General features: G+C 41.4%; 1 protein-coding gene across 1 annotated transcript in view; it reads right to left on the bottom strand.

Annotated features, from left to right (window-relative positions):
• Window positions 1-26,578, bottom strand: part of KIF13B (kinesin family member 13B) — a 190,200-nt gene that overhangs the window by 74,128 nt on the left and 89,494 nt on the right. Inside the window, exons 11-21 of the mRNA XM_011977745.1 lie at window positions 25,926-26,138; window positions 24,283-24,393; window positions 19,351-19,485; window positions 14,323-14,453; window positions 11,793-11,879; window positions 10,055-10,245; window positions 8,848-9,058; window positions 7,843-8,005; window positions 3,583-3,729; window positions 1,767-1,916; window positions 1,368-1,496 (exon numbers count right to left, since the gene is read on the bottom strand). Of these exons, the coding sequence (XP_011833135.1) occupies window positions 1,368-1,496; window positions 1,767-1,916; window positions 3,583-3,729; window positions 7,843-8,005; window positions 8,848-9,058; window positions 10,055-10,245; window positions 11,793-11,879; window positions 14,323-14,453; window positions 19,351-19,485; window positions 24,283-24,393; window positions 25,926-26,138 (1,668 nt within the window). The remainder of the gene's footprint in view (window positions 1-1,367; window positions 1,497-1,766; window positions 1,917-3,582; window positions 3,730-7,842; window positions 8,006-8,847; window positions 9,059-10,054; window positions 10,246-11,792; window positions 11,880-14,322; window positions 14,454-19,350; window positions 19,486-24,282; window positions 24,394-25,925; window positions 26,139-26,578) is intronic.

Here is a 26,578-nt window from a genome sequence, read left to right as displayed (position 1 = left end):
TAAGTAACACCAATCAGCAGAATCCAGACTATAGGAAACTACAGGTCAACAACCCAGTTTCTACAATAAATTGCAGGTTTGGTGAGAGAGGCAAAAAGAGAAAGTGAGCAAGTCAGACAGCATGAGCATACCAGGGCCTAAAGATTCAAACAGACCCAAGAGACATACCAATCAAGACAATTAAGGAAACTGACAATTTTATGATATTAAGAAATTATTAATTTTTGACAAATTACTAATTTTGACAACTATGGTTATATTGGTTTAAGGACTCATCTTTTGGAGACACACACTGAACTATTTACAGATAAGATACGATGCTGGGGTGCCTGGGGTGCTAAGAGAAGGGGCAGCACAGAAGTGGCTGCGTGTATGAATGAAACAAGCTTGACCACAGGTGATAATTGTGGAGTGAAGGTGAATGGGGATCAGTAACACATTTCTCACTATTTTTGTATATGTCTGATATCTTCCATTAAAAAACATGGTATTTTAACTTCATTTCAGGAAGCCCATATTACTCAGAATGTACGACTTTTTTTCCATAATAAGGATACATTTCCCAAGTGAGAAGTGTCCTTATATGTTATTTTACTTTAATAGCAGAAGGTGATATTTGAAAGTTGCATTTACTAGTCCATCACCTTTAAAATGGGCCATTGTGGGGTCATCAACCCTATGTCTCCATCTCTGATCATCATATGACTCAAAGAAGCTGCTCTGAAATCAAGTATAATATAATAAAAATGAACCATTCAGTGAATTAAGATTCCTCCCCTTCCTAGTGAAGTAACTGAAACACCAGAAGCCCTCTCAATATATTCGAAGCCTTACAGAAAGCAGCCTGACTCCAACAGCTCCAGTTTCATGCTACTTGTGGCTCACATGTAGTTTACCCCCTTCAACATCAGCTTCAATTCTAAAAACATTTACTGGGAAAGAGGACTGGTTCTAGGATGAGCTATGAATTAAGAGTCAGGTTTAGGCTTCCTTTGCCTCACCTCACCTCCTTCTCACTTGTACACAGGACCTACGCCCCCTGCTGACTTCCTGCCCCCCCAGCACCTTCTTTTTATAACTGGTTCCTGTGGGGATTCTCAGCCACCAGCAGGTCTGGCCCACTAGCAGATGTCTGGAAATGAAGGAGGGGATTTTGCATTTTCCTGAGTGGGGGAGGCTCAGCTCTACTTCCAAAATTTGAAAAGGAACATGATACTTACATCTAACGACCTGCAGTTCTCAAAATCAGCCCCACTTGAACTATTAGGTTGGTGCAAAAGTAACTGTGATTTTTGCCGTTAAAAGTAATGGCAAAAATTGCAATGACTTTTATGTCAATGTAATACTAGGATGAAGCTGGGACTTACCATGCACACCAGTTTGTTCTCCTGGGTCTCCTTCTCAAAGGAGACCTCTGTTGCTTCGTCCCCTCCCACGATCCTTTCCCCGACATCACCACTGATGCGCATCACCTCCACATGCAGCCGGCCTGCCACCTGCAGCAATGGGGGAAGGTAGAAACATTTCTCCACATTTGGTTCGTGCTCCCTTGAGAGGACCTCTCTTCCCTTTTAGAGTCAAGGTGTCAGGTTAATGGGGATTTAGAGGCCTAGTCTCTGACAGTTACTCTGCCCTCAGAGTCCTTGGAAACACAAGGTATTAATAAGACACATTGACAAAAAATAGCAACAATATCCCATCACCACCCTCTTGTTTCTTAAACTGTTCTCTACAGGAAACAAGGCATGAAAAGAAAACCAACCAACCTCTCCTTTCTGGTTGATGATGGGGACAGCGTATTGTAACTTCACATCATAGAAAAGGGACTCGAGGAAGACATTGGCCACCCCAATCAGACTGTGATTTTCCTGCTCATCATAGAATGGATCAGCACGTTTGAAGTACGATCGTATGACCTGTAAAGAGATTGAGAACACACAACTTAAGAATAACCACTTATAATAAATGCATTCCACCTACTGCTTTTTGATGCACTCTAGGTCATTAAACTTAACTTTCATCATCCTGACTCTTGTATTTTTTAGAGTAAAACACTCTAAAGTTTTTGCCAAAGCACAGCACTCTATTACTCCCACACACAGTCTTCCTCATTCCCATGCACAGTGGAGGTCATTCCCATTCACAATGGAGGTCAGCATCCTCCACCCATGACAGAGCGATCCCAGTAACAGGTCATTACTTTTAGCAGTTATTCTACTTTACATGGAAATCCTGCCACAAAATAAACAATACATGTTGACCAGAAAAAGTAGAGTGTGCTAAACTACACTTCACCTTTCTTTTGAGGAAGACAGTAATTCTTATCTGCTCTGCTTGTTCCTAGCAAGTCACCAGATACAACTCTGCTAATGAAAGGTGAGCCCTCACGCCTATAATCCCAGCACTTTGGGAGGCCGAGGTAGGTGGATCACCTGAGGTCAAGAGTTCGAGACCTGCCTGCCCAACATGGTGAAACTCCGTCTCTACTAAAAATACAAAAATTAGCCAGGTGCGGCGGCGTGTGCCTGTAATCCCAGCTACTCGGGAGGCTGAGGCAGGAAAATCACTTGAACCCAGGAGGCAGCGGATGCAGTGAGCTGAGATTGTGCCATTACACTCCAGCCTGAGCGACAGAGCAAGACTCCATCTCAAAAAAAAAAAAAAAAAAAATACTGAGACAAGGAGCATGTCTTTCTCTAATTTGAAAATACATCGAGGATGAATTATGGGAAAAAAATGGCTACACTAACACAGAAATTAAAATTAAAAAAAAAAAAGAAAGGAGAGCCCTTATGGAAGTGACTCTTTTGTATTTACTATTGTTGTTTTATTTCTAAGTTGAAATAGGAGAGGGGGACCAAAGAGACAAACATGTTTTAAGCAAAAACGTCACCTAAGAAACATTTTTATTGATGACAATCTGGAAAAATCATTTTTACAAAACAAAAGGCAAAGGAAGTAAACAACTCTATGCGGAAACAGGCCTAACAGTAATGAAAATATGTTCAGACATACGTAATATGCATTTCTATTTTAAATACATATGAGTACACGGCTGATCTAAGTAAGAAAACCTGCAAGTGGAGGACAGAGTACCAATGTATATAGATCTACGGCATCTATGTTATGATCAAAACTTCTTCAAAAATGTTCCTTGTAAATATTAAGATACCACTGATGTTCAACTTACAAAACATACACTGTAGGTTTATTATCTGCAAGGTTAAACGGGTTGAGCAATGGGAGGAGAGACAAATAACGAGGCCTGGCCTCTGTCCTAAAGAGTTTCCCAGAGAGCACAGGAGACAGACACCCGCACACCAACAGAAGTCAGAATGGAAAGTGGAGAATTCTGCTAGAAATCTAAAAGACAGAAATGAGAAGAAAAAAGAAGATACCAGAAAGAGAGATTATTAAAATTGTTAATTTGCTAAACAATTTAGGGGATTAAAATAAACCTTACTCCAGAAATAGGATTATAATTTTGGAAAAAGAACAATTTTCCCCTGATATGGGTAGGCTCATTCCAGTTTGGCTCCTTCCATAATCACCAATTAAGTGATTTTCTCTTAAATAACTTACTGGGTTATCTTCTTCACACTCTTTCCACTCCTGATAAAGGTCTCTCATATCCAACAGCCTGTTGTCCAGTTTTTCCAAAGACCAAATCTGCTTCCCTTTTCCTTTTCTTCTCACCTGGATTGCAGGCTCACTAAGAAGAGAGCCTCGCTGCAGAGACAGTAAGAATGACCGTGAGAAACACACAGGCAGCAGGGGAAGTCAAAGCTGAAAATTCCGCCCCCATCAGTCAAATGTCATTACACAAAACTCAAATGGCAATCACCCTTTAATCTGTGGATTACAAAGTTTCCCAAAAGTCTTACAAGCTATAACGTAATACCTTCATACCCAAGTACAATCAAAATCTATTTATAAACTTGAGTTTAAGTATAAACTTACATTAAAAAATTTTTTGGGGGAGGTTGCTGGGCGTGGTGGTTCACGCCTATAATCCCAGCACTTTGGGAGGCCAAGGCAAGTGGATAACTTGAGGTCAGGAGTTCAAGACCAGCCTGGCCAACATGGTGAAACCCCTCTCTACTAAAAATACAAAAATTAGCCAGGTGTGGTGACATGTGCCTGTAATGCCAGCTACTTGGGAGGCAGAGGCTGCAGTGAGCTGAAGTCTCGCCACTGCACTCCAGCCTAGATGACAGAGTGAGGCTCTCAAAAATAAATATATACATATGTATGTGTGTGTGTGTGTGTGTGTGTGTGTGTGTGTGTGTGTGTGTGTAAAGAGACAGCATCTCACTCTGTCACCCAGGCTGGAGTGCAGTGGCACATCACAGCTCACTGCAGCCTCGAACTCCTGGGCTCCAGTGATACTCCTGCATCAGCCTCCCAAGTAGTTAGAACCACGGGTGCATCCCAATAAACCCAGCTAATTTTGTTTGTTTTGCACAGAGACAGGGTCTTGCTATATGGCCAAGGCTGGTCTGGAATTCCTGGCCTCAAGTGATCCTCCTGCCTCAGCCTCCCAAAGCAAAGGGATTACAGGCATGAGCCACCACATTTAAATTTAGACTGTAGTTGGAAATGATTTTAAGTTTAAAACCCAAAAGACCACATTTAACAGCAAGTTGAAATAAAAGTGTTTTATTCAGGCCACCATGTGACCACAATGTATCAATGGGAGAGAGGGAAAGTTTGCTGCGGTGTACGGGGAAGAAACGTCCCTTTACCTCTCAGAAGGTGAATTTTGTTTTATTGTAATGGATGGCATCTTCATGGGGTATAAAACATGAAACACTTAAAAGAGTAAACTGAAAAGTCCCCAGTTTACCCATGTGGAAACAATAAATGATACCAGTTTCCAAATATGCAGTTCGGGTTTCTTATTAAGATCATACAGAACTAGATGGAGGCAGTGATCACATCACATTGTTACTGTGCCAAATGCCACTGAGTTGTTCACTTCAAAATAGTAATGTTTGGCCAGGTGCGGTGGCTCACGCCTGTAATCCCAGCACTACGGGAAGCCAAGGCAGGCAGATCACAAGGTCAGGAGTTTGAGGCCAGCCTGGCCAACATGGTGAAACCCCATCTCTACTAAAAATACAAAAATTAGCCAGGCATGCTGGTGGGTGCCTGTAGTCCCAGCTACTCTGGAGGCTGAGGCAGAAGAATCGCTTGAACCCAAGAGAAAGAGGTTGCAGTGAGCTGAGATCGCGCCATTGCACTCCAGCCTGGGTGACAGAGTGAGACTCCATCTCAAAAAAAAAATAATAATAAAATAAAATAGTAATGTTCTGTTATGCAAATATCACCCCCCTCCAAAAAAAGGTACGCTCTGAAGTTTTTCCAGCTTATAAGAGCAATGTGGATTTTTTTCAGAGCAGAAGAACTTGAGCAATGTATTTTTAACATAGAAAAAAATTTAGAACTTTTAAAAACCACAAAGTTAAAAAAAAAAAAAAGCCCTTATACATTTCCCCAAGGGAGACTTATCTACTGGTTAGCTAATCAATCTAGGTTTACTGGCTTAATTTTTCAACTGTTCCACTTAAAACTTAAGGGAACTTTGAAATACAGGGAAAAATTTAAGGAAACATATTGATGTTTCATTAACATCTTGCCTACAATCATTTTCTAAGAAACAAAATTTAAATAATAAAACAAACATTTGAGAATTCTTACGGTCAAAATGTGTTTTTCTTTTTTTTTAATTGAGACAGAGTCTCTTTCTGTCACCCAGGCTAGGGTGTGTGGCCCAATCTCGGCTCACTGCAAACTCCACCTGGGTTCAAGCGATTCTCCGGCCTCAGCCTCCCGAGCAGCTGGGATTACAGGTGCCTGCCACCATGCCTGGCTGATTTTTGTATTTTTAGTAGAGATGAGGTTTCATCATATTGGCCAGGCTGGTCTCTAACTTCTGACCTCAGGTGATACACCCATCTTGTCCTCCCAAAGTGCTGGGATTACAGGCATGAGCCACCATGCCCAGCCATCCTACAGTCAAAATTAAAGGCCCTCCTACCTTATATTCAGTCAGCCAGTGAATAAATCCAAAAATCCCATCTGTGACCTTTGTAGGTAGTGGCTTTCCTGGGGGAGAATGCTGGACCTGGGACTAAATAGCAATGGGCAATACGGTGCAACTACCATAACTTAGCCCTCTTGCAAAATTGGAAATAAGAAAAAAATTTGCCAGAGGAGAGAGTGTTCACAGAATGGATGGGACATTAAACAAGTTTTCAAATACCAAAAAATAGTCTGCTGCATTAAAGACTACAGATTCAGCCTAACTAAACTAAGGAGAGATGTCAGGTGACATGAGTTACTTCTGGGTGTTGACATGGCTACCCCAAAGCAGAGTCACACCTTTCAACAAACCCCAAAATAGGTTACAGAGAAAAGGGCTGCAGTCATGTTTAATGGGGAAAAATTTTTCAGATTTCTTTTTTCAACTCGTACACTGTAAAATGAAAGAGGATCTTGTACTTCTCAGCCTTCAAGAAGAAACTAGGCCCTGAACCTTCTCCTTGTGACTGGCCTTCCTCTTTGCTTTTTGGTGAGTCCTACTGTACCCAGACTTTGCCCTTACAAATACTAGTAAGTTCTAATTAAGTAAAATTTTTCAAAATACACACAGAGTATACAAAAACAATGATCTGTAATGATCACATCATACTGACAATACCTTTCTTAAAATACTAAGAATCATATTTGCCAAATATCTAACCCTGTACAAAATGCTGACCTCAATGCTGTGATGTCATAGGGAAAGAAAGATGTAATCCTTGCTATCAAATTAGAATATCTGCCTGTAATTCCAGCACTTTCGGAGGCCAAGGCAGGTGGATCACTTGAGGTCAGGAGTTTGAGACCAGCCTGGCCAACACAGCAAGACCTCATCTCTACTAAAACTACAAAAATTAGTCCGGTGTGGTGGCACACACCTGTAATCTCAGATACTCAGGAGGCTGAGGCAGGAGAATCGCTTGAACCCAGGAGGTGGAGGTTGCAGTGACCCAGGATCACACCATTGCATTCCAGCCTGGGTGACAGAGCCAGACTCCATCTCAAACAAACAAATGAACAAACAAAATAGAATATCCAAGATGGATCGATTAAAGCTTTTCTGTATTGACTACTGTAGGATAAACAGAACGCATGGACCTACAAAAAAAATTCATCTGAATAGAAAATTCTACCTAATCCATCAGAAATTATGTATGAATGTGATCAAGAGCTAGAAAAGAACCTCAAAAAAAAAAAAAAAAAAAAAGAAGGAAAAAAAACCCAACTGAATGGCAAAGATAGAAGACTGTGATGGGACTTCCCCCTACATTTTATTAAACTTGTTATACCAAAAAAAGTATGATCCTGAATATATACATGACACCATGACACAACTAATGAACAGTTTCACAGAGTAAGCTATTCAAAGTAGAAAATAACATAAGCAAAATGAACACCTAAATTGTGGGAAAGGGGGTGTAGAGTGGTAGCATAAGGAAGAAAAAAAAGACATTTGGGGAAGATGAGTCAGAGAAGACTTCTAAGAAAGAATTTAAACAGATTTGAAGGGAGAAAGTTGAGTGAAATGAACTGTCAGGGCCAGGTGAGATGGAGAGAATATTCCCCTAGCGGATAAAATATATATACACTCAAAGGCAGAGAACGGAAAGGAAGTCAATTCTACCCAAAAGCAAGGAGGACAAAGGATCTGACTTGGGGCAGGCACAGATAGGGATCTGAAGCTTAAATAACACCAGGAAACATCAGGCAATCTTATCCAATGAGATCTTTGTTGTTTTCAAGGAATGGCAACCTCACCTTCCTGTTGGCATCCAGGCTGGAGGCTGGAATCTGTAGGGTAACTTTGTATTCTGTTCTTTTATCCAGCTCCTCAGCAATGTAATTAGCTTCTCTCACCAATAGATTGGCCTTAACAATTTGTTCCCTCAGCCTCATCAGGCTGTTATTCAACGTTGCTTCTCTTAAAAAAATAAAGAAGGGGCAGAGGTAGGGAAGAGATTAACACAAAGCAGCTAGTCAGAAAATCATACTGTGGCAGTACATCATTGCCAAAATGTGAATTGAGCTTTTCCATGGTGGTCTGCACGCAGGGACTGTGTTGCTGACACTGACCCATGCACACACTTGAACCTGAACTACACGACAGGCACTGGCGCACAGCCACACAGCAGGCTGGCTGTTGATAAGGGCAGTGCCCGTGTATGCAGATCACCAGGGGATCTTCATCAACTCAAGATTTTCTCAGCAGGTCTGAGGTGGAGGCCTGAAATCCTACATTTCTATCAATCTCCAGGTGAAAGGGAAGCTGCCTGCCTACAGACCAAACTTTAAATATGAGGTTAGTGAAGTAGTCTGCAACCATGGGATGAGGCATTTCAATACAACGCTGATTATCCCGTACAGAGATGACACTTGCAATCTGCACCTCATCAGCACCATGCTTTAACTACCTGAGCTAATCAGTCCAGATAATCAACTTTGTTTTTCTAAAAATCATCTACCCAAGCTTCAGAACCTGAAGCATAATACAATGATAAAGTGTACTTCTATATCCAAATCCAAAAGCCATACCAACTGAAAATGGAGCAGCACCTAACATCAACAGTTTTAAATAACGCAATATAAATGGGCAATTCCCCTTTTTAAAAAAAAATGCAAAGTGGTTCTTGGCTGTAACACTTATCTTTTAACATAATTCTTTTGTAAGCACCATCTCAATGTTTCCATTTGACACTTTCCCTAGGTGCGTTAGAGGTGACGAGGCTGAGCTATACCTGTAACAAGCCTCTCTGTGCCGCCTACCTCTCCTCAGCCCACTGTCTCAAGCGCTGCTGAGCGCTGGGCGAGTGGAAAGAAAACCTGTCCATGCTCCGGCAGTTCTGCTTCTCAGGAGACAGCCTTCTCCGGAGCTGCTCCAATTCGTGCTCATACATAAGCCTCTGGCGCTCCAGTGCGGATCGTTTTTCTTCTTCATGCTGTTGTTCTAGGCTGTTTAATATGGACTGCATTGGATCTAAACACATTTTTAAAAAAGATAAATGATCGCGAGTTACAACATAACAAACTTCAAATGTGGTTCTATATGGTGATGTTGTTTGTCATCTTAACTATACCACCTAATACTTTAAAGACAATTTGGCATAAACTTAGCTTTCCTGACTTTCGATCACTCAGGTTGTTATCTATTCTCAGACATATCCTCAACCATCTTCCCTGCAGAAAAGGCAGGTCTATTATATGTTCTACACATAACCTAAGACATGGCGAATCCTCCAGAAATACAATCACAAGCCAGTGGCAGGCAAGTCTCTAAAGCAGAGAGATTTGGCCGGGTGCAGTGGCTCATATCGGTAATCCCAGCATTTTGGGAGGCCGAGGTGGGAGGATCACCTGAGGTTATCGGTTTGAGACCAGCCTGGTCAACATGGCGAAATCTTGTCTCTATTGAAAATATAAGTTAGCCAGGCATGGTGGTGTGCAAGCCTGTCATCCCAGCTACTCAGGAGGCTGAGGCAGGAGAATAGAATCACTTGAGCCCAGGAAGTGGAGACTGCAGGGAGCTGAGATCATGCCACTGCACTCTAGCCTGGGTAACACAGCGAGACTCTGTCTCAAAAAATTAAAATAAAATAAACCAGAGAGATTCTATCCATGAGAACAAAGTGATCTGACTGCATATTAAGGCAGAACATTTTGATATAAATTAAAGCCAAAGACACAAAATACAGAGAATAGCAACATAAAGATCTTCCTTTTTAACATTTAAAAAGGCCTCAATCATAAACATTTTTAACACTCTATCATCTTTTTTTTTTTTCAAGAGAGAAGGTCTTGCTACATTGCCCAGGCTGAAGAGCAGTGGTTATTCATGGGCACAACCTCAGCTCACTGCAGCCTGGAACTCCTGGACTCAAGTGATCTTCCCACCTCAGCCTACCGAGTAGGTGGGACTGTAGGCAACAGTCTACCAACTGGAACCAGTGCTTAAGAGCACGCCTGACTTGCTCACCATTGCTGCCCAGGGCCTTCATGGTGACCTCCATCTGTGCATATTCGTAATTAAAGTTAATTTCACTGGACACCTCGCTGGAGGAGTCTCCGTCTACATCCAGCTGCTCAGAACTGTTTTCATTCTTCATGGAGGGATCATGGTCCTCATTCTCTCGTTCTGCTTTCTTTTTCTTTTTAGGCAAATTGAGTCTTGGGGGGAAGAAAAGAGTATTATTTTCTGAAGTTAAGACAGGTACTTATTTATGTCATTCATTAAGTAATGGCATCTGCTAGAAGCCAAGTTGATACCATGTAAGTACAAGGCAATTACTGTACTCAGGAAGTTGATAATCTAGTCATAGAAATAAGATACTCATGTGCCAGCAAAAACTTACAACAGAAAGTGTGACACTAGTCCACACACCTGTGACAAGCTCGGAGTTAAAGGAAAGCTGAGGACGATTTCAGAGCAAGGTGATAAAGGAAAGTGCAACAGAAGGAAATCATTTGAACTGAGTCTTCACGGATACAGAGAAAGCAGGGTAGAGGGAAAGCGCGGGAAAAGATGTGAAAATGGAAACATTCACATTCCCTGGAGAAATGAGTAAAACAACGGGATATTCAAAATTTGTACAGCACACTAGAGCTAAAGCTGGAAAGATCAGCTTCATCCAAACGATGAGGGTTTTGAACACAAAGCAAAGCAGTTTACACGTCATTTAATTTAGGAAGGAAAAAAATGCTCCATGCTCTTTGTGCCCATCTACCCTTTTCTCAGTAACCAAAGTATCACTGGCCCATGGCAAACGCTCTCTATTAGCTACAGAAAAGTCAGTCTGACATCTGGAGCACGATGACCAGTGACAGTAACAAGAGACCAGGATGTTCACTTTTTACAATCTCCAGCCTGCCTGCCTTGTCAACGCAACATCAATTTTGTTTGGGAAACCGCATGTACAGCCCCAGGCGAGATACAGTCTTTTGCAGCCCCCTTTGCAACTAAGAAGCAATTTCTAGCAAAGGAGACAGAAGGAGATTGCTGAGGACTCTGGGAAGACTTCTCTGTTTTTCCGGATGAACAGGAGAGTCAGGGCTAGCACAGCTTACGGTTCTCCTTTTTCTTCCTGTACCTGAATGCTGTTTTGACGGCAGTGCAGCATGGCCAACTTCAGGCCATAGAGAGACGCCAAGACAGTGACCAGACTTTAGCCATGACTTTATTTGAGAGGCTTAGCCAACACTAACAACCATGTTCCTTTAGATTTCTGGTTCTGTCAGGGAAATAAATGATCTGTCTAACCCATTACAGTAAAACTGGCCATGACTTAGAGCTGAAAAGAATTTCTAAAAGAAATACCAACCTTATTTTATAGATAAGGAAACTAAAACCACAACCATGTTTCCATAAAAAAAAAAATTAAAAAGATAAACATGTCAGGAAAACTATTAATGTTTATTAATAAATTCTTACACCACACAGCAAAGGAATCACCTTCCAGTGGGAAATAAAAGGGAAAAACTGTGTAGATGAACTCAGTATTTTTCCACAGTGTATTGTTTATATGTCTCTAGGGTTCAGACCATATACAGTGAATGAACACACACACACACACATATATAATATATATGCAGCAAATATATATGTACACACACAATAACATAATTGTTTTAGAGACAGAAAATACATATTAAAGAGTAAACCTATTTCAGAGCACAATCTTCAATAATCTCCTTAGGGGACACGAATGACATCATACCTGAAGAAATGGTTGTTTCCCCATAATATCCTGTCCCCATGGTGTAACTGTATTGGACTGGAGACAGATGACCCATTCACAAATGTTCTGTTAAGAAGAAGAGATCAAACGTGAACGAGGAGTGCAGTATCATGTCTTCTGCTTTAAATTCCCAGTAACATAGAGATATAGTTACTAGGAAAAACAATAATTCCCCCAAATACAACCTGTTCTTGGTGAATTTTAATATTTACATTCACTCCTTTGCTGATTCACCTAAAACGTTGATGGTACAAAGCACAGGCACATCTCATTTTACTGCGCTTTGCTTTATTGTGTTTTGCAGATATCACATTTTTTACAAATTGAAGGTCTGTAGCTATCCTGTGTTAAGCAAGGCTATGGGAGATTCTTTTCAAACAGCATGTGCTCACTTCACATTTGTCATGGAGGCCTGTGATCAGGGACCTTTGACCTCACCTAATTGTTTTGGAACATCGTGAACTGCACCCATGTAAGATGGTAAATTTAATAAAAGCAGTGTGGGTTTTGACTGTCTCCCTCTCCTCGGGTCTCTTTATCCCGAGACACAGCCATATTGAAATTAGGCTAATTAATAACTACAATAACCTCTACCTGTTCAAGTGAAGGAAAGAGTCACACACCTCTCAAAAGGCGGAAATAATTAAGCTTACTGAGGAATCACATCAAAAAATAAGACAGGACGAAAGTCAGGCCTCTTGTACCAACAGCTGGCCAAGCTGTGAGTGCACATGAAAAGCTCTTGAAGGAAATTAAAGGTGCTTCTCCAGTGACTACATGAATGATAAGGCAGAACAGTTTTCCTGCTGATATGGAGAAAGTTCAGTGGTCTGGAGAGAAGATCAGCCCAGCCACAATATTCCCTCAACTAAACCCTAATCCAGAGCACGGTCCTAACTCTCTTTAATTCTATGAACTGAGAAAAGTGAGGAAGCAACCGAAGAAAAGTTGGAAGCTAGCAGAAGTTGGTTCGTGAGGTTTAAGGAAAGAAGTCACCTCCATAACATAAGAGTACAAGATGAAGCAGCAAGTGCTAATGTAGAAGCTGCAGCAAGATTGCTGATGAGATTTTCAACGTAGATTAAACAGACTTCTATTGGAAGAAGATGCCATCTAGAACTTTCCTAGCTAGAGAAGAGAAGTCAATGCCTGGCTTCAAAGTTTCAATGGCAGGCTAACTCTCTTAGGGGCTAATGTATGGTGACTTTAAGTTGATGCCAATGCTTACTGACCATTCTGAAAATCCTAGGGCCCTTAAGAATTATGCTAAAACAGCTCTGCCTGTGCTCTGTAAATGGAACAAAACCCAGATGACAGTATGTCTGTTTACACCACAGTGTGCTGAATATTTTAAGCCCACTGTTGAGACCTAATGCTCAGAAGATTCCTTTCAAAATATTACCGCTCATTGATAAGGCACAGAGAAGGGTATTCTTCGGGTGGCACAGTGACCATGTTTTCGTCTGTGCTTAAACGAAACGATGACGTGGCCTGCTCTGTCTTATTGCATCCTGGTCTTGGAGAACCCTTGCCTGAGGCTGGGGTTCTGTGTGATTATTTATGGCCTCACTAGAGAAGAGCACAGCACAGCTGTGAGGGCCACGCCAGCTTCTGCCCCTGTTTTCTCACTTGATCCTTCCCCAGAGCTTGATAGTGTCTCAATACTTGAAGACTTTATGGATAAAATCAGTGATATTAGTGATTTTTTGATACCATAAAATGAAACAAATCAGCATTTGAAAGGTCAACATAATTCGTTAATCACTGTCTGTAACAGTTACAGACTGTTATACTTCCAACTCCCTAACAGGGGATAACAGCTCTATAGCAGATGGAAACAAAGTGACAAATGTGTCATTCATAAAATGTGGAGCCCCTTCACTCCTCGATGGTGTATTAAGTTCCTGTGTACTAGTCTCATATTCTGCGCCAGGAATGGAGAATCAAAAAAAGGCCCTTGTCCTCAAGCAGCTCACGGTCTAATGGGGTAATAAGGGTTCAGAGCCCATAGGCAGACACTAAGAAGCACTGCCACAACAGGGGGATGGTCCAATACCTCCTAAGGGCACTGCATTCAGACCAAACAGGGACCTCCCCGCAGGAGATCATGGCAGCCCTTAACCCTGCAGACCGAACGGGAGTTAGCAGGCCAAAGGACTGGCAGGTGCAGAGGAGGAGGAGATAAACCAGGGGGCTATAAGGGATTTTCTATCACAAACAGAGGAAAGCCTTCTAGGGCTGTGGTGAGTGAACCAGGAGGCAACTCAGGGTGTTAGCGGGGGCTCTGATCAAGACTTGATGAGGGCCTAAACACGTAAGGCCATGGCAGTGGGCATACAGAGGAAGGAACGGGTGTGACAGGCATTAAAGCTAAATGTAAGGGGCCCGCCCAATCAACTGGATAGCTTAATGTGGTCAACTTAAAAGCAACAAAGGCCATTGTCGCCAGTAGAGTACTTTCTTCCTCTGAAAAACTCTCATGATATGAACACTAATTCAAGTACGCTACCTGGTGTTCTTCTGAGGAGTCAGCATGACCTGGCCTTCTGACGTGATGTCTATAATGCAGTGTTCAGGAAGAATTCCCATGCCGCACAGTTGGATATCTTGGGAATCTGCTGACCCTATCAATGTATGTTCCTAAGAAAAAAATCAAATTCACTGATTAATACTGTATTCTTACATGTACACAATTGAAATCGTTTACACTGAGCCCTCTTATATTGTCCTATTACCTTTGCTAAAATATTTTTTTATTTTTATTTTACTTTTGAGACAGAGTCTTGCTCTATCCCCCAGGCTGGAGTGCAGCAGTGCAATCTCAGGTCACCACAACCTCCGCCTCCCAGGTTCAAGCGATTCTCCTGCCTCAGCCTCCCAGGTAGCTGGGATTACAGGCATGCACCACCATGTCCAGCTCATTTTCTTTGTATTTTTAGTAGGGACAGGGTTTCACCATGTTGGCCAGGCTGGTCTCAAACTCCTGACCTCAAGTGATCCAACCACCTCAGCCTCCCGAAGTGCTGGGATTACAGGCGTGAGTCACCATGCCTGGCCTAAAAGATTTTTAAAAAGCAAACGGAGGCAGGCATGGTTGAAACAAAAACAGGAAGGGAGCTAGATTTGGCCTGTGAAAAGTAGTTGGCTGACCCTGACCGAGACTAACTCACCCACTCCCACGGCTTTAAATGCCATCTACAAATAAACTACATCTCTATCACCACCCTAGAGCTACATACTTTAGTTTCATTTTTTTCCCCATCTGCACAACCACTATTGCAGTCTTAGTCACTTTTTTTTTTTTTTTCTTCGAGACAGGGTCTTGTTCTGTCACCCAGGCTGGAGTGCAGAGACACCATCCATGCTCACTAAGCTTCACCCCCTTGGGCTCAAGCAATCTTCCTGTCTCAGCCTCTGAGTAGCTGAGATCACAGGCAGGCACCACCCTGACCACTAATTTTTTTTTATTTTTTGTAGAGACAGGGTCTCACTATGTTGCTCAGGTTGATCTCAAACTCCTGAGCTCAAGCAGTCCTTCCACCTCGGCCGCCCAAAGCACTGGGATTACATGTGTGAGCCACCGTGCCCAGCCTCAGTCACTATTATTTTCTGCCTACTCAGCCTACTTGACACAACTTGGATGTCTGAAGATGTATCAAAGGGAACAAAGGCCAAAGCTAAACTCTTGTTCCCATCTCCCCCAACCCAACAGAAGTCTATTTCCTTCTCCAATAATAATGGATGGCACTACCACTACCAGTCAGTCAAATGAAAAGCTTAGATATGATTCTTGAGTCCTCTTTCTCTTACAAGCCCATACCCACCCCATGTCAATCAGGGAGAATCTTACAGATTTTTCCTCCAAGGTCTATCAAGAATCAGCTTGTTTTCCCCACATCCTAGATTCGTCCTCCAGGATCTCCTGCCTGTGGATGCAGGAGCTTCCTACTGTGTCTCCATTGCATGCCACTCCCTTCCACTCCTGCCACAACAGCTGGTCACATCATCCCCTATTTAAAACCTTCTAAGAGTGGGCATGGTAGCTTACACCTGTAATCCCAGCAATTTGGGAAGCCAAGGCAGGAGAATCGCTTGAACCCAGGAGATCAAGACCAGCCTGGGCAACACAGTGAGACCCTGTCTCTACTAAAAAAAAAAAAAAATTGTGGCCAGGCGGCAGTGGCTCATACCTGTGATCCCAGCACTTTGGGAGGCCGGGGTAGGCGCATCACTTGAGGTCAGGAGTTCAAAACCAGCCTGGCCAACATGGTGAAACCCCGTCTCTACTAAGAATACAAAAAAATTAGCCAGGCGTCGTGGCGCATGCCTATAACTGCAGCTACTCGGGAAGTTGAGGCAGGAGAGTGGCTTGAACCTGGGAGGTGGAGGTTGCAGTGAGCTGGGATCGTGCCACTGCACTTCAGCCTGGGCGACAGAGCAAGACTCCATCTCAAAAAAAATAAAAATTAAAATTAAAATGAGGCAGGAAGATCACTTGAGCCCAGGAGATTGAGGCTACAATAAGCCATAATCGCACCACTGCACTCACCTGGGTGACAGAGCCAGACTCTGCCTCAAAAAAAAAAAAAAAAAAGAGAAGAAAAAAAGTAAGAATAAAACCTTCTAGTGGCTTCTCTTTGAACTTCCAATAAAGCCCAAATTTTTACCCAGGCTTACGAAGCATTCAACAACCTGTCCTTGCCTGTCTCTGACCCTCACTCTCACCATCTTCCCCTCACAGAGCATGTGCCAGCCACATCGGCTTCCATCTGTTCTTTGAGCACACTGAGCCTATTTCCATCCTATTGCCTTTTACTAGCTGTTTCCTCTGTCTGAAATGTTCTTCCCCTGATCCTGATATGGGTCATTTCTTATCATTTCTATCTCAGTTTTTAAAGTCATATCCTCAGAGAGGTGTTTCCTGAGCTCCCAACTGGAAAAAGCCACTGTCATCCTGCCCTATTTTAACTCCTTCCATGACACTGACTGACTGTGGGTTTACTGTCCATCTTGTACTCCAAGCACTTAACAAAGGCTTGGCATATGTAGGCATTAAAAAAATATAAAAATAAATGCACAATCATTTCCCTTTGTGTGCCTAGGTAATCAAAGTAAGATAAAGTTACGTAGGGATAGCATCTCAGTCTCTTTATTGATAGATGGGTATCATGATTCTAAAGTATTCTATTATAAAGTATTCCAGGATAAAGGGGGTGTTATATTCTAGAAGAGTAAGAGAACTGTACAATTGGAACTAGAAAGCACTTTAGAGATGTTTTAATCCAATGCCTTCACTTACACATGGAGTGATGGAAGTCATCTGCCCAGCATCTAAATTGACTTTTGAATTTGAAGGCATAGTAATAAAAAATGCTCAGCCTCCAAATTCCACCATCCCACATTATGGTATCACTTTACTGAAGCAAAAACGGTTCTTTTACTTAAGCAAAAACAGTTGGTATCACTTTACTGAAGCAAAAAGTATTCTTTTACTGAAGCAAAAACTGTTCATCCTTTTGAACGTGCTTTGTTTTGAAGATATGCTTGTTGTGGGGTCAGCTTGGGCAGTCAAGAAATCAACACTGCCTCAGACTCGGCCCAACAGGGCTGGCCACAGAGTCTGAAACAGAACCCAAACACCTCCATACAAGATGACCAGAAACATCTGACGATTCTCCAAACATCTTTAAACAGCTTCTTTAGTTTTGAGTCAAGGAGCAGATATGAATCAGAGATTTTTCTTGATGTGTGTGTTTGTGTGTTCCGATTTGAACTACATTACAATGGAAAGAAAAAGAATTTCTAGTTCTGAAAAAAGGACAGAATATTTAGGTCCTATTCTAACATCGCATCTCTTCCCACATAGTCAGCTCGTTAGCTTTACTTTCCTGGTCACCGTCATGTGACTATCCCCAGCTGACATCCTATCTCAGAATGCTACCAGCACTGTTCAGAAGCAAAGTAGGTAATGGATAATACTTTTTTTTTTTTGAGACGGAGTCTTGCTCTGTTGCCCAGGCTGGAGTGCAGTGGCATGATCTCAGCTCACTGCAACCTCTACCTCTGGGGTTCAAGAGATTCGCCTGCCTCAGCCTCCCAAGTAGCTGGGACTACAGGCACATACCACCAATCCTGGCTAATTTTTATATTTTTAGTAGAGACAGAGTTTCATCATGTTGGCCAGGCTGGTCTTGAACTCCTGACCTCAAGTGATCTGCCCACCTCAGCCTCCCAAAGTGCTGGGATTACAGGTGTGAGCCACCACACCCGGCCAATAATACATCATTTTTTAATAGGCAAGGAAAATATGTGTATAAGAAACCATAGGAGTATCAAACAAAAAAGTGGAACATGGAATCTTTTCTTTTGTGTAGTACTTCTGTTTACAAAGTGCTTCTGTATCTCCAACCCTCACAGGAACCTGGTAAAGTAGCCAGAGACACTTCCCTCCATTTACAAAGGAATTAATCTAGAGGGGGCAAAGGGCTTGGCCATAGACTAGAGAGACAGGTCACTCCCTCCTACCCCAGCTTTGGGGCCACTGAACCACAACACCTGAGACAAGCACACATGAAGGTATGCATCAAAGACAAAGCCAAACTCACAACACAACAACATACCATATAAGACATTTATTAACAACAGGCCTTCTCAAAATGACACAGAGTCACTGCCCCCGGATCTTTCCAAGCTTTTCTGAAATGAAATCACGCAGTTCTCTTAGAACTGTTTTCCAGGTAGTCAGCTTGTTAGCTTTACTTTCCTGGTCACATTAATTAAACCCACACATGTGAGGGGAAAAAAACTATTATCAACCCTGTGTTAGAGTCGTGCAGTCCATCATACATAATAAGTAATTTGTGCTCTGGGCTTGACACAGCCCATTCTGGACACTCCTCGAATCCATGTGGCATCTCAGGGTTCAGGCTTATTCTGAAGTTGTCTCTTATCTTACTAATATATCCCATGATTTATAGATTTCAGTGGATACATCTTTTCTGTTCCATGCTCTGACTCACTGAGTCTCTTAGTAACCTATACTCTATCTCTTTTTTTTAACAGATTGATAACCCAAATTTTTAATTTTTCCTAAGAGTTATTGGAAACATAAATTTCATACCAACCGGTCCTAAGAACTTTATTTATACATTTTTTTCTTGTGAGCTAACACACTGCTCCCAGAAAAATGCGCTTCACGTAAACCATAAAAGCTTTAGTATACTTACTAAATGAATCATTTAGTCTTCAAAGTCATCCATTTTTAAAGTTATCTACTTAATTCCTTGATACAAATCACATTAAATAACGGTAGGAAGGCTATTTAATTTATTGGAAATAATATCAGAGTATCATTTTTTTCTATTGTCAGGTTGAATGGCATCAAGGACTAAAAAAGAAAACTGAGCCCAGAAACCCAAGATGGTCCGTAACTTCTTGCTGTTTTTTGAGTAAGCATGGTTCCCCAAGTTTACTAAAGTACTGTGAAATATTATCCTATTTTGTGACAAGAATCTAGTAGCAAAGCACATTACTTCACCTTTAAGTAGTAGACCAGAAGCTCATTCAGAGCTGGGTCAGCATTCAGATTCACCAGGAAGCATTTATCATCCCCAACTTTGATTCCCGAAGACTGAAGAGATATTCCAAGACTCTCAAGCTGTTTCTGTCGTTCCTGTAAATGTATCAGAGAAGTATTAATTCCACAGCCATTGAGGCAGTGAGATATCCAAGCGCTTACATTACAATGTTACAATTATTCAATAGTGTTGTAATTCAAATACATTCTCTTAGGCTATGGTATTATAGATTTATTGCATTTTTCTCTTCTTTCCAAACTATATAATTTTTGCGTTAATTCTAATTTTCTTTTGAAAAATAAAGTCCATTACATATAGTAACTAATTGTACTAGTGAATTCTCAGTTTTCATTCTTGAAAACATCTAAAATCTTGAATTCATCTCATTTAACTCTGAATATATGAGCAAAGGTGTGTGCACTTTCCTCAACTGTGATCCTTCTTAAAAGCAAAGGAGGATCAATACACTCTTCTGCTTGACATCTTCAGCGACCTCCCAATCAGAATAAAGGCCAAACTCCCTCAGTAAAGTTCACAAGGCCCTTCAATCTGGCCTGCTTCCCCTCTGGCTTCTAACTTCTGTCAAACCTGGCATGAAACTGCATGAAACAAGTTCCAGGTCCTTGAAAATGCTAAGAATGTTCTCTGAGCTGGGCGTGGTGGCTCACGCCTATAATCCCAGCACTGTGGGAGGCCAAGGCAGGCAGATCACTTGAGGTCAGGAGTTCAAGACCAGCCTGGCCAACATGGTGAAACCCTATCTCTACTAAAAATATAAAAATTAGCCAGGCATGGTGGCAGGCGCCTGTAATCCCAGCTACTCATGAGGGTGAGGCAGGAGAATCACGTGAACCCGGGAGGTGGAGGTTGCAGTGAGCTGAGATCATGCCACTGCACTCCAGCCTGGGCGACAAAGAGAGACTCCATCTCAAAAAAACAAAACAAACAAACAAACAAAAAACAAACCAAAAAAAGTTATCTTTGTTCCTGTTAGCTGAAAAGATTTTATACCTCTTTCTTCTATCTGGAGCAGACATGCTCCACTTCGTAACTGTTTATCAGGCCATTTCTTTCACACGGGACTCTGTGCTGTGTGGGCACGGATCCTACCTTATATACTGTTGTGTTCCCAGCACTTAGCAGTGAAGGACACATGGCGAGCACTCAAAACATCAGTGTGGTGAATTTATCCAAAAACAAACAAACTTGCATATGCACTCAAGCACTATCTTCATAATACGGGCCTTTCCTTTTTTGTGCCTGCCTCTGAACCCATACAACATACGAACATCATAAGGGTATAGGCATGGATCTCACAACCAGATGCTCTGTGGTTAGGGTACAGTCGGAGCTGGAGAGGGTATCTTCGACTATGGGTAAACAGCAAGCAGCAATGAGTCAATCACCTAAGACCTCTGATTCTGGGGAAAGGCAAGACAGACTAAGTCACTTAACTACAGCCACACAATAAGTTTGCAGCATAATTAAAATAAAGCTTCACAATTTTGCTATTTCTAGGCATGCCACTGTAATTTATACAATCACTGCAACTCAGCCAATATATCCTACCTAGAAGTATACTACCACAAAACTGAAATGTGTATTTTGGTCCTGGGTCTTCAAATCAAATCAAGTCTTTAAATCAAGTTCTAACAAAAAGGACTACAGGCTTCTTTCAGAAGTTTTGAGTCATTTAACATTAACCATCAGCGTTTTCTGCGCTCATTTCCAAGAATTTCTCCTTGATAAAGAGTCATGTCCATAAGATGAAGAAAGTAACTATACCTTTCTCTAAGTTATCCTAGTTATTACTATTTTACGCTACTTCCCTGTGCATGTTTCTGTCATTTGAGATTTTATACTGGTAAAAACGCTACAAAACTTTTGTCTAATCCAAAAGAGGCATAATGGTGGAAAACTGTCAATTCGTTATTGTGTTTCCCACCAAAAACTAAAGTTTTAAAATCATCTTAAAAAATTACGAATGTTTGTAACACCTAGGAATCAGCTCATAACAAAGTACTATATGATAAAATACAGTTTACTGATATCATCAAATATTGCTTCTGATATCAGGGGTTGGTTAACTTTTCCTATAAAATGTCAGATAGTAAATATTCAGTCTTTGTGGGCCATGGGCTCTCTGTCTTATTCATTTCTGCTGCTGAAAACATACATAATATGTAAACAAATGAGCACAGCTGTACTCCAAAAAAATTTACAAAAGCAAGTGGTGGACCCGGTTTAATTCACATGCATTGTCTGTCAACCCCTGACCTATCTCAAGGTTTGGATTTCACTTAAGTGTATATCTTCTAATGGGAATATAAAAGATAAAAATAAGGGACAATGTGGTATAGCAGATATGGCACTGTAATTAGAAAATACTCATCATGAGTTCTTTTTATGCAAAAATATTATTAAGCGTACAACACTAAAAGATAGTCTTTTTTTCTTAAGAACCTTACAAACTCAATAACAATTAAAACTACACATAACAATTAAACAATGGTAAAGTATTGGATGATGTAGGGTCAAAGGGTGCAGAAGCTGCAGGGAATTCCGTGGCAGGGCCATCTGAGGGCTAGCACCCTATCGGAAGGTGTCACAGAGCCCGGAGGACCCATGGAGAGCCCAGCTAACTTGCAATTGCCCCCAAAATGATGTGAGAAGTCCTTCAAAAAAGAAAGTCATTGAATTCAGTCTGCCCGGAAATTGCCAAATTTATCTGACCATGGACCACGTCAACTGACATGTCTCAAGTCATCTTCCAGAAGATATACTAACACTTTGTGGCTCTACTGTCAGAAATAGATTTTGGAAGATGTCAGTTTGGATTAGGAAGAGGTAAGTGACCAAGAGACCAGGTTTTTTCAACGACAGAAGAAAAACGTTCAGCAGCACTACAGCCTGGGAGCTCTGGAAGGTAAGGCATTGAAGGAGCTGCTGAATAAAATCAGGCAGTGCCCCCAAAAGGGACCCCTGGGAGAGGAAAAGTAAAGGTGCCAACACTAAGCTCCCCGATGCAGACTCACTTAGACTTGCCCTGTTTTCTATCAGCACAACGACTCATCACAACAAATGTTTACTGTTGGAGCAACTGAGAATGGCTCAAAGTGGCTTCCAAATTGGACAATTATTAGAATGACTTATAATTCATAAAAACCACAGGGAGATATGTAATGAGAAATAGTTTATATACTGATCTCTTCTCTATAATTTGAGGGATATGCTTTAAGATAAGCCAATGCAGGGACACAAAAACAACACTGGCCATATGTTGATCTTTAATGAAACCAGGTGATGGGTACCTGTAGATTTAGTATACTTTTTTCTAATTTTTATCTACTTTGAAAATGTCTGCAATAAAAATGTTTTTAAAATCTATTTTAATCCCGGTCTGTGCTAATATAACATCCACTTTATGCTAAGTAACAACAGTACCATCCTACAATATCTGATACACAGATTGATTCTGGACAGCACATTTCAAGATGGAATCTACTGAGTGAAAACAGATGGAACAAGTTCTATATATTCTCTAATACAAGTTAAAACAGTTAAAAACAACAGGGAATTTTAACTTAGAAAAGGAAGAGGAAGAAGCAGAGAGATGACTTTATATACACGAACAACTTGGGTAGCAACAGTCCCTATCTTGTAAGACTACTGAGAGGATTACATCAAGTACTCTGGTTAAAAGTGCTTAGCATAGGGCTCAATACATAAGTGGATCCAATAAATGCTGGCTGTTACTGTCGTCACCAGTTCCTGTGTTTGGGTGGGACCTCTCTTAGCTACTAAAGAACAAACTAGGGCCAGTAAGTAGAAGTGAAAGAATAAAAGACTGATTCAATCGCTACTATTAGAGTTGTCTGATCACAAAAAGCCTGTCAGATATGGTCCTGAGCTCCACATTACTATATATATTTCTAAAACAGAAGTTGGATAATCATGAAACAGGAAAGCCACAGTGTAAATCTATTAGTAGGTGGACAGACTTTTTCTCCCAATGCTAAACTTAACTAGATCTTCCTAGACGAATACTAATGTTCCCGCCCTAAGGTTTCTGTTGTGTTTTTTTTGTTTTTTGTTATTGAGACAGAGTCTTGCTCTGTCACCCAGGCTGGAGTACAGGGGCATGATCTCAGCTCACTGCAACCTCCGCCCCTCGGGTTCAAGCGATTCTTGTGCCTCAGCCTCCCAAGTAGCTGGGACTACAGGTGTGTGCCACCATGCCCAGCTAATTTTTGTGTTTTTAGTAGAAACAGCGTTTCGACATCTTAGCCAGGCTGGGCTCGAACTCCTGACCTGAGGTGATCCACTTATCTCAGCCTTCCAAAGTGCTGGGATTACAGGTGTGAGCCATCACACTGGCCACCACCCTAAGATTTCATAACTATTACTGTTACTAGAAAATGGTGAGAGACAGTCACCTCAGATTTAGGAATTTCATATTACTTTCACTGGGTTTTCACATGGAACCAAGAAGTTCATGTCCTAATACCTAAAAAAAAAATTAATAATACTTTTTTTTTTTTCTTGGCCACATGCACTGGATTGAGTAATTTTGTAATTTCAGGAAGTTCCTTAGGTCTCTAAAGCACTTAATAGAATGGGGTGTTAAGAGCCAGGGGCTACAAAGGAGTTATTTCATTAAATTTTTTTTAAAAAGATTACTGATACTAAAAAATTATTTCTTACATAAATGATTAAATGCAATTATATCCTGTTTATCCTTCAAATTAATTTTGCAAAGTATAGATTCTCTTAGATCTAGATTCCTAATGATAGTGTTAGATTTGCCATCAACCAAGTTGAACATCAAAAAGGAACTAGGAAGACCATGTGTTCCACTGTGCAAACTGCTTCATCAGTCAGGAAACACGAACCTGTGCAATCTCCTCCGTTTTCCTTAATTTCTCCTCCCAGGTCACAGTCATTTCCTGGATTAGCTTCTCAGATTCTTCCAGCCGGTCCTTTAGCTCTGGAGATTTCATTGCCTACAAGCAAAATGTTTACTTCATGAAATGTCTAGATGACGCCCTGGAAAAAGAAGTGGCCAACTCTAAAAGGAAAAAAGTAACAATCTGCCTCCTCTTGGCTGAATGTCATGCTGAGGTCCAACATCTACTTGAAATGTAATGACAGACCTCCAGCACCTCGATTGTTCTGAGGACCACAAACTCATCGAGTTATTCCAAATATGCCCAAAAGGAAGGCTTTTTTCCTTTTCTGCCACTCTACTGTGAAGATATAATTACATTTAAGGATGCAAAAATGTAAAGCTTCTAAGGGTTTATTTTTAAAATCCCAATAGGTTATACATCTAGACTCAGACACATGATTCATTCTAGCCCTTGCTGATGACTTCAGGAATTAATCCACGTATATACAGACTTAACGTGTACATGTTGCAGATTGGATGGTGTTATTAATACCAAGGAGACAACAGTCTTCATGGACTGTCAAATTATTCCTATAAAAACAGGATAAAATTCAACAGGTAAAAATATGATCAAGATAATCATCTTGACCATGTCTCTTACTGATTTATTCCCAGAAAAGAGGTATAAGAAAGAAAGCAAACTCCAGAAAGAGTCCCATAGTGCTGAGAAACTGTGGGAAGAGAAATGTTAATGAAAGCAAGAATCCTGGCCGGGCACAGTGGCTCACTCCTGTAATCCCAGCACTTTGGGAGACCGAGGTGGGAGGATCACCTGAGGTCAGGAGTTCAAGACCAGCCTGACCAACATGGAGAAACCCCGTCTCTACTAAAACCACAAAATTAGCTGGGCGTGGTGGCATGCACCTGTGATCTCAGCTACTCAGGAGGCTGAGGCAGGGGAATCACTTGAACCCAGGAGGCAGAGGTTGCAGTGAGCTGAGATCATACCACTGCACTCCAGCATGGGCAATAAGAGTGAAACTCCATCTCGAAAAAAAAAAAGTAGGAATCTTGAATCTGACACTTCATTCCACTTTCCCAAGAGGATGAGCACTTGGGATTGCAGGTCAGAGTTGGCAGGTTTTCAAATTTATTAATGTAACATTATCCATTACAGAATATACAGAAGATAGTTATAACAGAATACTACTAAATATATGGGTACTTCTACTATAAAATATTTTCTACAAACATAATTAATCCACAACATGGAAAAGCTAGATTATGAAGGTGTAGAAGACTCAAGATTTTCATTCTGACTTCTACCAGGTAACAAATGAGATTCAACAAAAATCTTGCTCTCCATCATTTTCTGCACAAAAATTAAAATTATATACACAAGGTCTCCAGCATCTCTCTTCCTCTCCTATTCTATTCTACCTCTCTTTTGTCTGCTGCCTGAATAGAAATGCAAACATTTTCTCAGTTCTCTTTATTTGTTCCTGTTCAATCTTTTTCACATCTGTAAAACCTCTTTGGATTCACAAAGTAGAGTACTCATCCCTCACAGCCCAGGGGAAGAAAATTCAAGCTCCAGGCTGACTCCTCTTTCTGGACTCGCAGGGCACACGCGGTTGTGCCTCCTACCTCTGCTTTGGTCAGCTGCTCCCGGAGTTTCTCAACTTCTTCCCGGAGATCCCGGATAATTCGGGCATTAGGGTCCTCGTTCACCACAGCGTGGTTAACAATGTGCTTGGCTCGATCTGCATACCGCAGAGTTGAGAGGGTTTCATCATAGTTATCAGCTGCAGGACTCACAGTAGCCACCATGGCAGTCTTGCTGTTACCCCCAAGGCTGTCCTACAGGAGAAAAAAGAAAGTTGAGTAGCATATTAAAGTTGAAACAAGACATCATATGAGAAACCTGAAATCAGAAATGGTGAACAAATTTCCCCGGGTCAAACACGTTCAGTGACAGAGCCAGGGCTAAAATGCAGGTGTATGGACTTGGGTCCTGTGCTGTGTCTTCTCTGCCAAGCCATTGTACTAAAAAGAGGGAGTTTTAGCCTTTGATAAAGGACAGGGAAATGTCATGAAACCTACCTTTATCTCAGGTTAACAAAAATTAATTCTAAGCTATCTGCCCTATTTTATAAGCAAGATGAGACCACAAGAACACAGACTACTCGGAATAAAAAAGGACTCCTTAAATGCCTCCAACATCTTCCTTAGAGGAACAAGCATGATACTTATTTGGCAAGCTCCTCCACAACCCCCTGCACTGGGAGTCTCTGTGAAGC

Source organism: Mandrillus leucophaeus, unplaced genomic scaffold, assembly GCF_000951045.1.
Source record: "Mandrillus leucophaeus isolate KB7577 unplaced genomic scaffold, Mleu.le_1.0 Scaffold183, whole genome shotgun sequence".
NCBI classification, from domain to species: domain Eukaryota; kingdom Metazoa; phylum Chordata; class Mammalia; order Primates; family Cercopithecidae; genus Mandrillus; species Mandrillus leucophaeus.
Note: the sequence above shows the minus strand (reverse complement) of the source record. Positions and strands in the feature narration are given on the sequence as shown.